Here is a 13,432-nt window from a genome sequence, read left to right on the forward strand (position 1 = left end):
TGGTGCGGGGCTGCCCCCCTCCCCGTCTGCTTGCTGAGACTCAGAGGGGGACTAGGATTGAGGGGACAGCCTGTCTAAACCCCGCTCCCCACTGCTGGCTTCAGGAGAGACTCAAGACCCTGGGCTGGGAGGGCTGAGACCTCTGAATCCACAGGTACAAGTGTGGGTACTTCCCATGCAATGGTTGTGCCCAGCCTGGCGCTAGTCACAAGCTGCCCCACTTGATCCTCACAACCACATGATGGTGCAGGGACCACCACCTCATTTACAGGCAGGACACAGTGGCCAGAGATGGTACCGGTGAACTGCGCTGACAGCCCTCTGCCTGGGCATGGTAGGGAGGTGGCAGTCTTTTGGGACCTGGAGAGGCCTTGGGTGGCCCAGCTTGATGCATGTTGTCAGTGGATGTCGCAGGGTGGAGAGTCTGGGTGTCTGGGGAGGGAGGTGGCCCTGTTCTCCTTGAGTTGTTGCTGCTGAGGATCCCACTGAGGGGGCAAGGCGGCTTCCTCGAGGTTGGCACCCTGGGGAAGGGGCAGACCCATAGAACTACGGCCCCTACCTAGGGGACACCGAGGCCCTCTTTGAAGATCTTGGCTGGGCCTTTGATCCCTTGCCTCAGTCTCCCCATCCGACAATACAGGGCTGGTCAGAGCCTGTACTCTTGCCTGCCGGAGGACGGTGGGGAATGGACGCCCCTAGCAATGCGTGGGCCAACACCAAGCCCACCTGCACCTGCCACAGGGGCCTCAATTTCCTCATGAGCACATCCTCCTCCTTTGGGGTCAATGCTGTTGTTAGAATCCACAGTCCCTGGCCTGGATACTGGCCTGGAGCTCTCAGCTTCACTGATTGCTCAGTATCAAGGCCTGAGCTGAGGGGGGAAGCAGAGCCGAGGCCTGCAGGCAGGGCCCATGACCTGCAGCCTCCCAAATCCCTCTGTAGCCTTCCTGCAGGAGAAGGCTGTGCCAGGTACACTCAGGTGCTCTAGAAAGGCAGGGGCCAGGCATGGTGGCTCACGCCTGTAATCCTGACACTTTGGGAGGCAGAGGCCGGAGGCTTGCTCCAGCCCAGGAGTTTAAGGCCAGCTCAGGCTGGCTGGGCGCGGTGGCTCAGCCTGTAATCTCAGCACTTTGGAGGCCAAGGCAAGAGGATTGCCTGAGCCTGGGTGTTCGAGACCAGCCTGGGTAACTTGGTGAAACTTCGTCTCTACAATAAATCACAAAAACTAGCCAGGTGTGGTGGCGTGCATCTGTAGTTCCAGCTACTTGGAAGGCTGAGGTGGAAGGATTGCCTGAGCCAGTAGGTAGAGGCTGCGGTGGCCATGAACATGCCACTGCACTCCAGCGTGGGCAATAAGAGTGAGACTCCAACTCAGAAAAAAAAAGACCAGCTCAGGCCACACAATGAGACCTCATCTCTATTTTAAAAAAGAAAACAAAATTAGCTGGGTGTGGTGGTGCATGCTTGTAGTACCAGCTACTTGGGAGGCTGAGGTGGGAGGATCACCTGAGTTCAGGCGGTCAAGGCTGCAGTGAGCTATGATCATGCTACTGCACTCCAGCCTGGGTTAACAGAATGAGACTTTGACTCAAAAAAAAAAAGAGGCAGGAGAGTGTGGGTGCTGGGAGACCCCGAAAGGCTTCCTTGGGCAGAGGAGAGGAACCTCAGAAAGAGGCAACTGCCACATGACCTTGTGGCCTGTGTTTCTGCTGGAGCTGCAGTTGTCTGGAGTAACGAAGGGGAAGGGAAGGATCAAGGCAGAGAGGCCATGACCTTGGGGGTACAGAGGCCAGTGAGGCAGTGACAAGCACCGAGGCTTGCTGTGGGCAGAGGCTGAGGACACAGAAGCCAGGCCAGGGCAGGCACTGACTCCTCACTGCACCTAGAAGAGCCACCCAGCAGGCCCTAAGGAGTGAGGGAGGCTACTGGTACCATGGCCCCACATTGCCCACAGGCTGCCCTGGCAGTGTGGAGCCAGCCTCCAGAGGCCAGCCATGCACTATATGGTGACCACTGCCAGGTGCACCGCTGACCTGGCTGCTGCCAACCTGCTATGCAGTGTGACAACCCCCTCGGCCTGGGCAGGGTCCACTGAGGCCTGATCGTCTGTCCTACCTCTGGGGGGAAAGCCAAAGCTAAGAGCCCCAAGGAACCCTGGGCAGGGTGAAGGCGCCCCGCCCCCACCCCCCCACAGACTGCAGTCTTCCTGGGGCCCCTCCAGGGCCAGACCCCACTTCCTGGTGCACCTCTTCCAGCTCCTCCCTTTTCTCCAGCCTCAGTGACTCTCTGGACCCTCCTACCTTAAACCCACAACACAGAACAGGAGCCCTGGGGGGCTCCAGGACACATTGTGGAAAGAGACTATCCAGCTTCAGGTGTGTCTGTCAAAGGCAGAGCATCTCACAGTCCCAAGGTGCTGGCACACAGGGGTGGAGTCAGGGACATCGCCAAAGGCTCCTTGCAGGAAGTCGCATTTGGTTGAAGCTGGGGAGGACAAGCATGAATTACTCAGGAGCAAGATGCTGGACCAGGCAAGAGACCACCCTGTGCAGAGATGTGAGCAGATGGCGCAGGCATCACTGAAGGCCCCCGTGGGGATGAATGTGCTCCTGCCTGCCAGGCTGTGGGAGGCTGACATCCTGATGGCAGAGGAACCACATGGGCCAGGCAGGGCCCGAGACAGTCCCCTGTGGCCCTTAGCAGGGTCTAGGGAGCCGATTGGAGACGCTACCAGATGGGTGGGGACTTTGTGCTGACCACCATGAGGGTGGGTGGTCACCAGAGCCCAGCACAACCACTGTTCCTGGGCCTGAAGTGCCCTCCTGTGGCCAGCCAGACCAGACCCCAGGAGCCCCCACCCCCAAGTGCCTTCCTCATCCCTGCCCAGATCCTCTCAACTGGTCCTCACTGCCTCTCTTGCCTCACCCTCTCTCCCGACCCCCCACCCTGCCCTTCTGTTGTCTGGAACAGAAGATGCAACCCCCGCACTACTGCCGCCACCTGTCCACCATCAGCCAGGGCAAGTGAACCCAGCGGTGGCCCAGGCAGGATAGTTGCACCAGCTGGCCCACCCCAGCCCATTTCCGGTGTCCTGGACTCCACAAAACCTGGACTTGGGCGCCGCCTGGTGGCCTCACTGAGGAGAACTAGGCAAGCAGGGTGGGGCTTGAAGGGGCAGGTTCGAGGTGTTTGGGGAACCACCAAGGTCAAGGTCAAGGGCTGTGCAGGCCGTGACTGTGTGGAGGGCAGAGGGTGGTCAGGCCTGTCTGGGGTCCCCCTCTTCACCCAGCCTGGCCAGGGCTGATGTTCAGCCCTGCAGGCCCCACATGCAGTGCCAGTGCTGGTCCAGGGCATGTTCCCACCCCTGGCAAGAACAGGCTTCTCACACTGTCTCCTAGAGGTACCCCTGAGGCTCCCTCTTGGGCCTAGTGCCTGTGTGGATGTTCCTGGCAAAGTCACTGGACCAGGCCTGGGAAGCCTTCCTGAGCACCCAGCCCGAGGGCAGCCTGTGCCTGGCCTCTGTTCTCTGGGGGAGGCCTTGATCCAGGATGAAGTCCTGCTTCTCAGGGCCGACCCCACAGCCCGAGACCCCAGGGATCTGGCCCTGCAAACTCTCACTCACTGCCTGCCTGGCTCCATCCTCAGGGTCTTTGCATGGGTTGTTTCTTCTTGCCTGCACACTCTCCCCCCATTGTCCCTTCCCACAGGCCGCTTCAAGAGCTACATGGTCCTCAGTTGCCTGCCCTTGCTTTGAGTGGCTGGGTCAGGAGTGAGGGCTGGAAGATGGAACCCGGGGACCCCCAAGGGAGTGAGGCCCATACACCCGGGAGTCAAGAGCCACCGAGAGCACCCTGGGCCTGTCAGAGTTGCCCACTGGCTGTGCCAAGACTGGACCTCAGGCTGAGGGAAGGCTGCTGGGCACCTCACTGCTCCAGGCCTGTGCCTTGATGTCACTTGCACCTATATATATATAGATATATATATATATATTTTTTTTTTTTTTTTTGAGTTGGAGTCATTCCATCCCCAGGCTGGAGTGCAGTGGCATACTTACGGCCACCCCAGCTCTGACTTGCTGGGCTCAGATAATCCTTCCGCCTCAGCCTTCCTAGTAGCTGGAACTACAGGTGCATGCTACCATGCCTGGCTAATTTTTGATTTATTGTAGAGATGAGGTCTCGCCAAGTTGCCCAGGTAGGTCTCAAACCCGCGGGCTCAGGCAATCCTCTCACCTCAGCCTCCCAAAATGCTGGAATGACAGGCTGAGCCACTGAGCCTGGGCCTCTTGCACCTTTAATAACCAGCTCCCTCTGCTCAGTTGGACCTGAGGATTCTGCCACCTGTTCTTGCTTCTGTGGCCCTGTCCCTATGGCCAGCCCCTTCTCCTATCAGCCAGGCTGGCCCCCAGGACCCCCCATCCCCGGGGGCCATCCTCTCTGCCTTCCAAATCCTCTCCACTGGGTCCCCTCTTGCCTCTTCTCTCACCCCCCCCCCCGCTCCCCTCCTCCCCACGCCTCCCAGCCCCAGTCCATGGCTGCCACCAGGGTGAGCATTCACAAGGCACCCAGGCCTAAAGGCCCCAGTCCTGCATGGCTCACTAGGACCCCGACACCCAGCCCTGGCAGTCCTGGCTTTGTTCCTGCTCCCTGCCCTGAAGTTCCTCCCTGGCCTCAAGTGGGCTTGTCTCTGGCTCTGGCCTCTATACCTGCACCACCCCCACAAGGTCCTTGCCCTCCCCTGAAAGGCTTCCCCATGCCAGTCATGCCATGACTGCCAGTCATGCCAGTCTCAGGGCACAGCCCTAGAGAGCCCTCTGACTCCCCAGCCCAGCTGACCCCCATAACACACATGTTGGTCACGTGCATACCTTGGTCCAGACTGCAGAGCAGGGGAGAGGACAGCCTAAGACCCCAGGGGAGGACAGACAGCCCTGTCCGAGCTCCCAGCCTGGCACAATGAGCCTCAGACATGTTGCCACTGGCCATGGCTACCTGCTGGACCTTTCCTGCCCCAGGTCTGGCCAGGAAGATGAGGTGACAGAGGAGGCCCCATGGGGGCTCCCCTCAGCTTCACCATGGTCCTCCCAGAGCCAGAGCCCAACTCTGCCTGGGCTTTGCCCAGCTGGGGCCTCTGCAGGGGCAAGCCTGACTGAGCTGCTGTGAACCTTCCAGAACATGGCTTCAACCTCCTTCCTGGCATCTCATGACCCTCCCAGCCAATGTCAGCGTCCAGGGTGTGCCTCACCCCACACCATGCAGCTGAGGTCACTGGCAGGTCTGTCCTTCTGGGGCTGCATCAGGTCTAGAGCCACAGTCCCCACTCTCACCAGCTCGTGTTCCCATGGGGAAGGGGCCAGAGAGGACAGACACCAAATGGGTGAGTAAACACAGACATGGGAAACCTTGCAGAGGGGCGGGGGGTGGCAAGGGTGGGGAGTAGGGGTGGGGTAAGGGGTGGGCAGGCAGCCTGCAGTTGCTGGGGAGAGACTAGGAGAGAGCCTGGTGTGGCCAGACCTTATCTTGCAGCCGAGGAAACAGGCACATGGAGACGTCAGGCGCATGTCAGGGCTCCAGGGAGGTGACGGCAGGAGGCCAGGGCCTCGGGTGGACTCACCAGTCACCCAGCCCTGGCTGACCTGCCGGTCCTCCCGTCTAGAGGCAGGGACACAAACACCTCTTTGTCTCACTGACCTTCGGCCCGGCGCCTCCCCAGCCCACACAGCCCCGTGTCCTCAAAGGAGGGACACAGGCGGCAGCCCAGCCAGGGCGTGGCAGTCCTGGGCGGCTGCCCTGAGGGGTGGTGTGCCTCAGTGCACAGGGGTTCGGGTGATGGCAGTGGACTCAGGAGAGGGGGCCGAGAACACCTGGGTAGGTGCTGAGTGTGTGTCTGTTCACACATTTGGCTACAAAATGTCTTTGTTTTCTGAAATTAAAGCAGAGTGGTTTCTTCCCCCTCCAGGCTAGCTGGGGGAGGCCTGGCAGTCCCCCTGGACTGAGTCACTGGAGCCTCAGGGTTGCAGCTCCACTCCCCTGCCCCTGGGCTTGGCTGCAGCAAGGGACCCTTCCTGGCAGTGGTGTCCTAACCCACAGGGGAGCCGCTGCCTTGCACATCTGCCTTGGGAGGCAGCCTCCTTGGTCACTGTCCTGAGACTTTGATGACTGGTCACCCGAAGAGGCTGCAGCCTGAATCCTGGGAGGACCATGGGTCTCATACCTCACCCCGCAAGGCCACTCAGCTTGTTGCAACCCATCGGCTCTGGGGCTGTGTCCTCAGGATCTTGTTGCCACTGTCACGAGCAGGCTCCCCTCCTCCCAATCCAGGAAGGTTCTGGATGAACGGCTTGGCAGCCCCCCAGGCAGCAGGCAAGTGGGCTGCCAAAGTTTCCTCTGCGGCTTGGGTGGAGCTGGGACTCTTAAGGACAAGAGTCCTGTCCACCTTGGGCGTGTCTTCCAGGAGGCGTTCCCCTGGGACTTGGCTGCCTGCCACAGGCCTAAGGAACCAATGAGGGCGGCCTCATGGGAAGGGAGGGTCTTCTGCTGGGTCATGCCTGCCTGGGAGGGGGGCCGCTGCGAGCCAGGAAGATGGCTGAGTGAGGCACAAGCAGGGTTTCCAGTTCACACACGATGGAGCCCTTTCAGTGAGGTGGCCAGGAGAGGTAGGGTGGGCGGGTGTCAGGGGCACTGCCTTGCTGGGGGCCATCCCTCCTCAGGCTCTCGCGCACCCCATGGCGCACCCCTGTGAGTGGACCGCTTCCAGTCCCTCAGTCTACAGGCCTGGCCCTCCTTCCTGGCAGCTCTAGGTCCAGCTTGGCTCTCCCTGCTTGGCCCTCCAGCCTCTGGTGGTGGCTCTTATAGTGTGGCCTTGCTGGAGGTGTGATCCCCCCAACCCCACCCCAGGGCTGTTCATCCCTATGGCAGGAGGCACTAACTCTGATGAAGTTTTTGGCTTGCCGACTGGAACCACCTTGCCCCTTCAAGGGAGTATGTTCATGACTTTGGGGTCTCCAACACGCTGCAGGCAGCACTCTTCCCTGGGAAGAAACCAGACCCCTGCACTCTTTATAGCCTTCCACTTCCAGTTAATACCCTTTCCACCTCTTCCAGGAAGCCTCCCTGGACTTCTCAACCACCCAATCATATTTGGCCAGTGCTTCCTGGTTGTGGTAACGCTGGGCAGTGGCCCACACCCTGGAGTGGTGGACCTGGGTGGGCATGGTTTGTGTCCATCTCCTGCTACTGGGCTGGGAGCACAGGTCTGTAGCTTCTTTGCACCCCAGCACCTAGCAGGCACCTGGTGGATGTTTAAATGATAGTGTCTACCCCAAAGCTTGACTGTTCCCCTAGCCCACAAATTAGCGAGTGCCCTTCGTGTACTTCTCCATCCAGTAATCCAAGGGATTCCTTGTCATTTACTAATGGTCTGAAAGAGCGTGCTGACCCAGACGTAGCTCCTCCCTGGTCTCTTTCAATAGCACCGAGGACATGTTGACAGGCTCTTCATGAATCACAAAAACTGCTGTCATTTCAGTATTACAAGGCACAAGCATGGTTTCCAGTTCCAATTCACACACGATGGAGACAGAAGCCCACACTGCAGCAGAGAGGCGACACATAGCCTCTTGTCCTTAGGGTACGGCCCTGGCCCATCTGGCTTCCTTGGTTGGAGGGTTGAGGGGCTCAGCAGTGAGACCAAGGTGGGTATGCCCATCTGTCCTGCGGGCTCCCCTCCTGCCATGTGGCCCAGGAGTGTGGGCACATTTGATCATCCCGAGCTCCTAGGGGACCAGGTGGGTTTCAGGCAAGATCCCATGGGGCAATGCCCAAGCCCTGACAGAAGATGCAGCAGAGGAAAGGCTCTCTGGACCCTAAGGAGTTAAACATTCTGTGACGCTGTCTAAAGATTGGAGATTTTCCAGTCATTTATTCAGCAAGTATTTGTTGAAGGCCTTTGATGAGCCAGGGCTGAGGACACTTTCAAAAAGCAATTCATCCAAGAGACATGTGAGTACTCGTGCCTGCCAGGCCAGGAGGCCACACAGATGAAGAGGCAGGTTTTGCCTTGAAAGGCACTGCAGCCTGGCGGGGGAGAGTCAGCCAGGCCGTGAGAACTATTCATAGAAAGGGCGCAGGTGCAGAAGATGCTCTGGGGCTCGGGGACGTGCAGCAAGGGCTGAGGATGACGCACCAAACCAGGGCCGCAAGCAGCAAAGTCATCTGATGACCTTCCCCTCCGCTGGGCACTCAGGGGCACCCAGCTTCATGTCGAGATCCCCAGAGGACTGAAGCAGGACAGACACACAGAGGAAGAGGGAGAAAGAAGGGAGAGGACTAGCAACATTTATCCAGAAAACAGGCAGTTACAGGAAAATAGCTCCAGGACTGTGACCACAGAGTGAGGACCAGAGACATAGAGGCTTGCAGGGCACTAAGTGCTTCTCAAACTGGGGTCACAGGTCGCTGGCAGGTCTGGAAAGACCTGTTAAGTCCTAAGAGGGGGAAAGAGCTTCCCTTCACTTTGATGTTAATGTAGGAAGATACATTTTTGCAATTACAATTTATAACTGGAAGTCATCTGGGCAGAATAAGACATTCATTCATTTAAGATTTTTTTCTCTTAAAAAGGATGGCTGTTATACTGATGCAGTAGCTTTGGGATATAATACCAAAGATGAATGCTTTATGCAGCAAGCAGCTGAATCCTTCAAACTGCAGTGCTAAGTACCACCCATTTTTTGTTTTTGTCACCCAGGTTGGAGTGCAGTGGCACAATCACAGCTCACTGCAGCCTCAACCTTCAGGGCTCAGGCAATCCGTCCACCTTAACCTTCTGAGTAGCTGGGACTACAGGCCGTGCCACCATGCCAAGCAAATTTTTTATAGAGACAGGGTCTTGCTATGTTGCCTAAGCTGGTCTCAAACTCCTGGGCACAAGAAATCCTCCCACCTTGACCTCCCAAAGTACTAGGATCATGGGCATGAGCCACTGCTCCTGGTCAAATATTTATTAAAAGGTTCATTTTCTTCAGTGAGCTATGATCACACTATGGCACTGCAGCCTGGGTGACAGAGCAAGACCTTGTCTCTAAAAAAAAATTCAAATTTTCCGAACACATCCAAAAATAAATGTTTCTTTTTAACCTGTACAAGTTGCTTCTTTTTGCTCTGAGTCTGTGTGGCTGAACAGGCTGCCTCTGCTGCTGTTTGGACCACTTGGAAGATTCAAGCAGGCCAAGAGAAGACGATTCAAGCAGGCCAAGAGAAGATGACAGAAAAACAGGAGGCTGGGCGCAGTGGCTCATGCCTATAATTCCAGCACTTTGGGAAGCCTGAGCCCATGGGTTCGAGACCAGCCTGGGCAACTTGGCAAGATCTCATCTCTACAATTAATCAAGAAAAATTAGCCAGGTGTGATGGTGCATGCCTGCGGCTCCAGCTATTTGGAAGGCTGAGGCAGACAGATCACCTGAGCCCAGCAGGTCAAGGATGCAGTAGCTGTGAGCGTGTCACTGCCCTCCAGCCAGGGCAACAGAGTGAGACTCTTACTCAAAAAAAATTAAAAAATAAAAAAACAACAGGAAAGGGCTAGAAACAGAAAAAAGCTTCTGCTGTCATGCAATAGATTTACAAGACAGGTAGAGCGACAACTACCCAAAGTGAACTGGTGCATCCGTGGGGCAAGTAGGCAGGCTGGGAGGGAATGAAGGCTTGGGGTCAGAACAAACTCTGGAAGGGCTAAATGGTCAGAAATCCAGCACATGTCTCAGAGCAGTGAAGATGAGTTTCCCAGCACACTCCTCAACTCAAAACTCTTCTCTGGGGAGAGGATCTTTCCAGAACTATGTCCCAGGGTTTCTTCTCCTTTCCATAAAGGTCAACTCCTACTCATATCCTCCTGGGGTAGCAGAGCATGAGGCAAAGACCACCACCCCCACACACTTCTAGGCCATCTAGACGGGAGCAGAGACCTGGTACCCTGGGCCTGGCCCATGTACACTACCATCACCTCCTTATGCCACTACTACCAACTGGAGCCAAGGAACCCGCCTTTCCCCATGGCTGGCCCACACTGGTAAGAAAGGGCTCCTCACCCAAGTCAGTCCACAAAGGTGACAGTACACAAGGAACACACGTCTCACACTCTCAGCCTTTCTCCACTGCAAAGATAAGCTAAGAGATTTATTTCACTAATTAAGGGTAACTAGAATGTATATCTCAAAACAACATTGAATTATTTAAGACATACTATTACAATAATCATATAGTTAATAGAGAGGGCACAAGAACACACACGCTGGTAAAACAACTGTATTACACGTCACAATCAATGGCAAGTATTTCTTGTTATTCTTAAAAGAAAAATACCTGACCAGTTAAAAGCTAAAAAGTTTGCACATACATGATGAGCTTACACCCTCAAAAACCAGGTAAAAACTGGCAAAGTAAAGCAAATGAGAAAACTGGTTAAACTTCTCAAGCATACTAAATCATATCAAATGTATAGGCATTTTATTTAGCAAAATAAAGCATTAAAACTTTTTTGTAGACATATTCAATGCACTTATTTTAATAACTACTTCATTACAGGTTAACTGTCTTTAACCTAACTGGATAAAGAATGACCTGAAAGCAATACTGACTGAATAGAAGGTAAAGAAAGCAAACATTCCCAGCCATTTTTTGTACGAACATGGATTATACCATTTAATGCAGACCCAAGGCCACACTTTTGGGGAGTAGGTTTTACTTGCAGTTCAGATTCTCTCCATGTAAGATCACAAAAATACAATACAGTATGATGAGCCCAATTTAAAAATTACATGCGGCAACCCATATTAACACAAACAGCTCCCAGTAAGGGACAAGAAAAGCTAAATCTGATATCAGTAGGGTTCATTACAGGAGAATAATCCGGTACAAGGAACTATAACAGGTTGAAAATAGAAACAAAACCATGCTCGACTGTCACTAAAGGTCAATCTGATCATTTCAATGACCAAAAAGTAATCTACATAAAAAATTCAAAATGACTGTGGAAGAGTCCAGCATCTTGTACTCACACGATGATCCGAGCTCAGCAGGGTGCAACTTGTCAAGGCATACAAAACAATTTCCTCTTGGAGGAGAACGACGGGGAAATCTACTTTCAAGGAACAGTATATACTCTGAAAGGGATTGCTGACATTCAACTTTCCAAAATGAAATTAAACTTAGTAGTAGAACCTGGTGAAGAGTACGCCTGAAGTAATTATAGTGTAACCTTGATTTCCCAGTGGTATTATTAAGACAGGGCTCTAATTTAAAAATTCTTCAAGATTAAAGAGCACTCTAAAATTATGATACAGAAAAGCAATCCTAAAACTACGTTAGCCAAAATGAGAATTCCAATGACCCGCACTGAGAGTCCACAGTTGCCAAGAGCTGGACTGACAGTCAAAGGGGCTCACTGCCCAAAGACCCCAACTGCCCTTTGACCTCTCTACCTACTGGGTTCAGAGCATTTCCAGTAGGAAAAAAAAGGTATCCAGGGCATTTAATGATTGGGCAATACTGAGAGGCAAAGTGAAGATTTGTTTAGCGCTGTGCTTAGGTATTTAAGGCTATTCCTTTGTCTATCATACTTCTATCTGTTTAAAGTGACAATTTCCCTACAGGAAGTTACAAAATTAGTATCTCTGAAAGAGAATAACTACCATGGAGTTCAAAAGATGTGTGCTAATAAGAGTATTTTATGAAAGGTGACGTCCTTGTGAAAGGTAGAGCAGTCTGTTATAACACTGGGGCCAACATGTTATCAAGGCACTTCAGAATTTTGGGAAATTCTTTTGTTTGCAGTAACAGGCAACTGTAAAACAGGGTCCTCCGAAAGTATTTACAGAAATAGACACCCTCCAACAGAAGAAAAAAACATCATGTACGATAGACTTTAATGGCTCTTTCAGGCAACAGAGAAATATCCACATGCCAGTAACATGAGCTATGGAGTTCAGCAGGTACCCAGAGCAAGCCTTTAATTCCAAGCAGGTTTTACTAATCAGTCCCAGAACAGATGATATTTAAGATGCTGAAGTTAACAGCTAACGTCCTTAGAAAAGCTATAAATGCCTAGGGCCTCTGTCTTACTGACAGTTTTTGCTCTCATAGGTTGTAAAACAGGATTGGGTGTGTTTAAGACGTTTGTCCATCACACAGCCTTGGACGGCAGAAGACAACCATTCCACGCAGCATTTAGACCTCGTCGCTTAGTTTTAGTGTAACCTGACAGTGATAACTGATCTCCAGTTTTCGTTCTCCAGCTACAGGAATGGGTGTTTCTTTCTTTTTAAGGTCCATTAACATCATTTAAATATTCCCATCTAATTATTAATTCCTCACTAAGGAAGATTATAAATTCAGATTTTACAAACAAAAACAACAATTTAAAGGTATCTAATAGCTGGTGCTTCATCCCCTCTCTTCAATGCTGTCTCAAAGGTTTTTTGGCTATTAGTTTTCATAATTTTCTTATGTTGCACACAAAAATAAGATCCCCTCTCTAAAGTGCAGAGTATGGGGGAAAATACAGACACTGCCTACAAAAGAACAGATTGTCCAAACAAAAAAAAAAACCCAGCCCACTAAACTAGGTGCGACCAATCAGGCTTTGTAAGTGAAAAAAAAATCCTTGTTTTATTTAGCACAATAAAACTTATCACTGTACTGCCTCTGTGTTTGAACCTTACTTCTACTTAACCAAAATTTTTCCCTTCCTCATAATTTCTCTAGTAAGGTTATGTCTATTTGTAGATTCTGAAATATCTGCATTTTAATGCTCACAACCCATTTAAAAATTGCAAAAGCTCCCTATTTCATTTTCTGATTAAAAACGCAAAACAAGAAGGGGACAAACCAAACAGACAACACCACTTCATACAGATAATGACCCAAATGGAAAGGTTAATGTGCTGTAATGACATTCATCTTGCAACATCAAAAGCAGCAGAGACACTGAATATAATTTCCTTAAATCATAAATACTGAGATTGAAATATCCACATATGCACTGAGCAACAGACGTGCTCTGTGAAATAAAAGCTCTTGATAAATAAGTATCCATGAAGTGCAAAACAAGCAACTTCGGCCATGTGCTCTGGCATTCAGTACTCCCACTCGTCGGACTTCAGGTCGAGATAGCTGAGGATGTTCTGGGCCAGCTTCACAGCCTGCTTCCGGGCAGCCTTACACCGCTCCTCTCCCTGCGGGTCCACCGCGTCCAGGGCCAGCAGCTGCTTGGTGAGCAGCTCCTCCAGTCGTATGTAGTTCTTGTCAGTCCGATTTCCATCAAAAGAAAGAACTTCCCCCTGGATCTCCGACAAGTTTCCAAGGACATTCCAGACAGCTTTATGGGATGGGTGCTCCTCGCAAGCAAACAGCTTTCTTTTCTCAAGGGCCTCCTT

At 52.6% G+C, this 13,432-nt stretch overlaps 1 protein-coding gene across 1 annotated transcript in view; it reads right to left on the reverse strand.

The window, feature by feature from the left end:
• Nucleotides 1-10,142: 10,142 nt before the first annotated feature.
• Nucleotides 10,143-13,432, reverse strand: part of LOC103249392 (BAG family molecular chaperone regulator 5) — a 4,351-nt gene continuing 1,061 nt past the window's right edge. Inside the window, exon 2 of the mRNA XM_008048023.2 lies at nt 10,143-13,429. Within this exon, the coding sequence (XP_008046214.1) occupies nt 13,133-13,429 (297 nt within the window). The 3' untranslated portion in view covers nt 10,143-13,132. The remainder of the gene's footprint in view (nt 13,430-13,432) is intronic.

Source organism: Carlito syrichta, unplaced genomic scaffold (assembly GCF_000164805.1).
Source record: "Carlito syrichta isolate Samal-C Ts95f unplaced genomic scaffold, Tarsius_syrichta-2.0.1 Scaffold120463, whole genome shotgun sequence".
In the NCBI taxonomy this organism is placed as follows: Eukaryota; Metazoa; Chordata; class Mammalia; order Primates; family Tarsiidae; genus Carlito; species Carlito syrichta.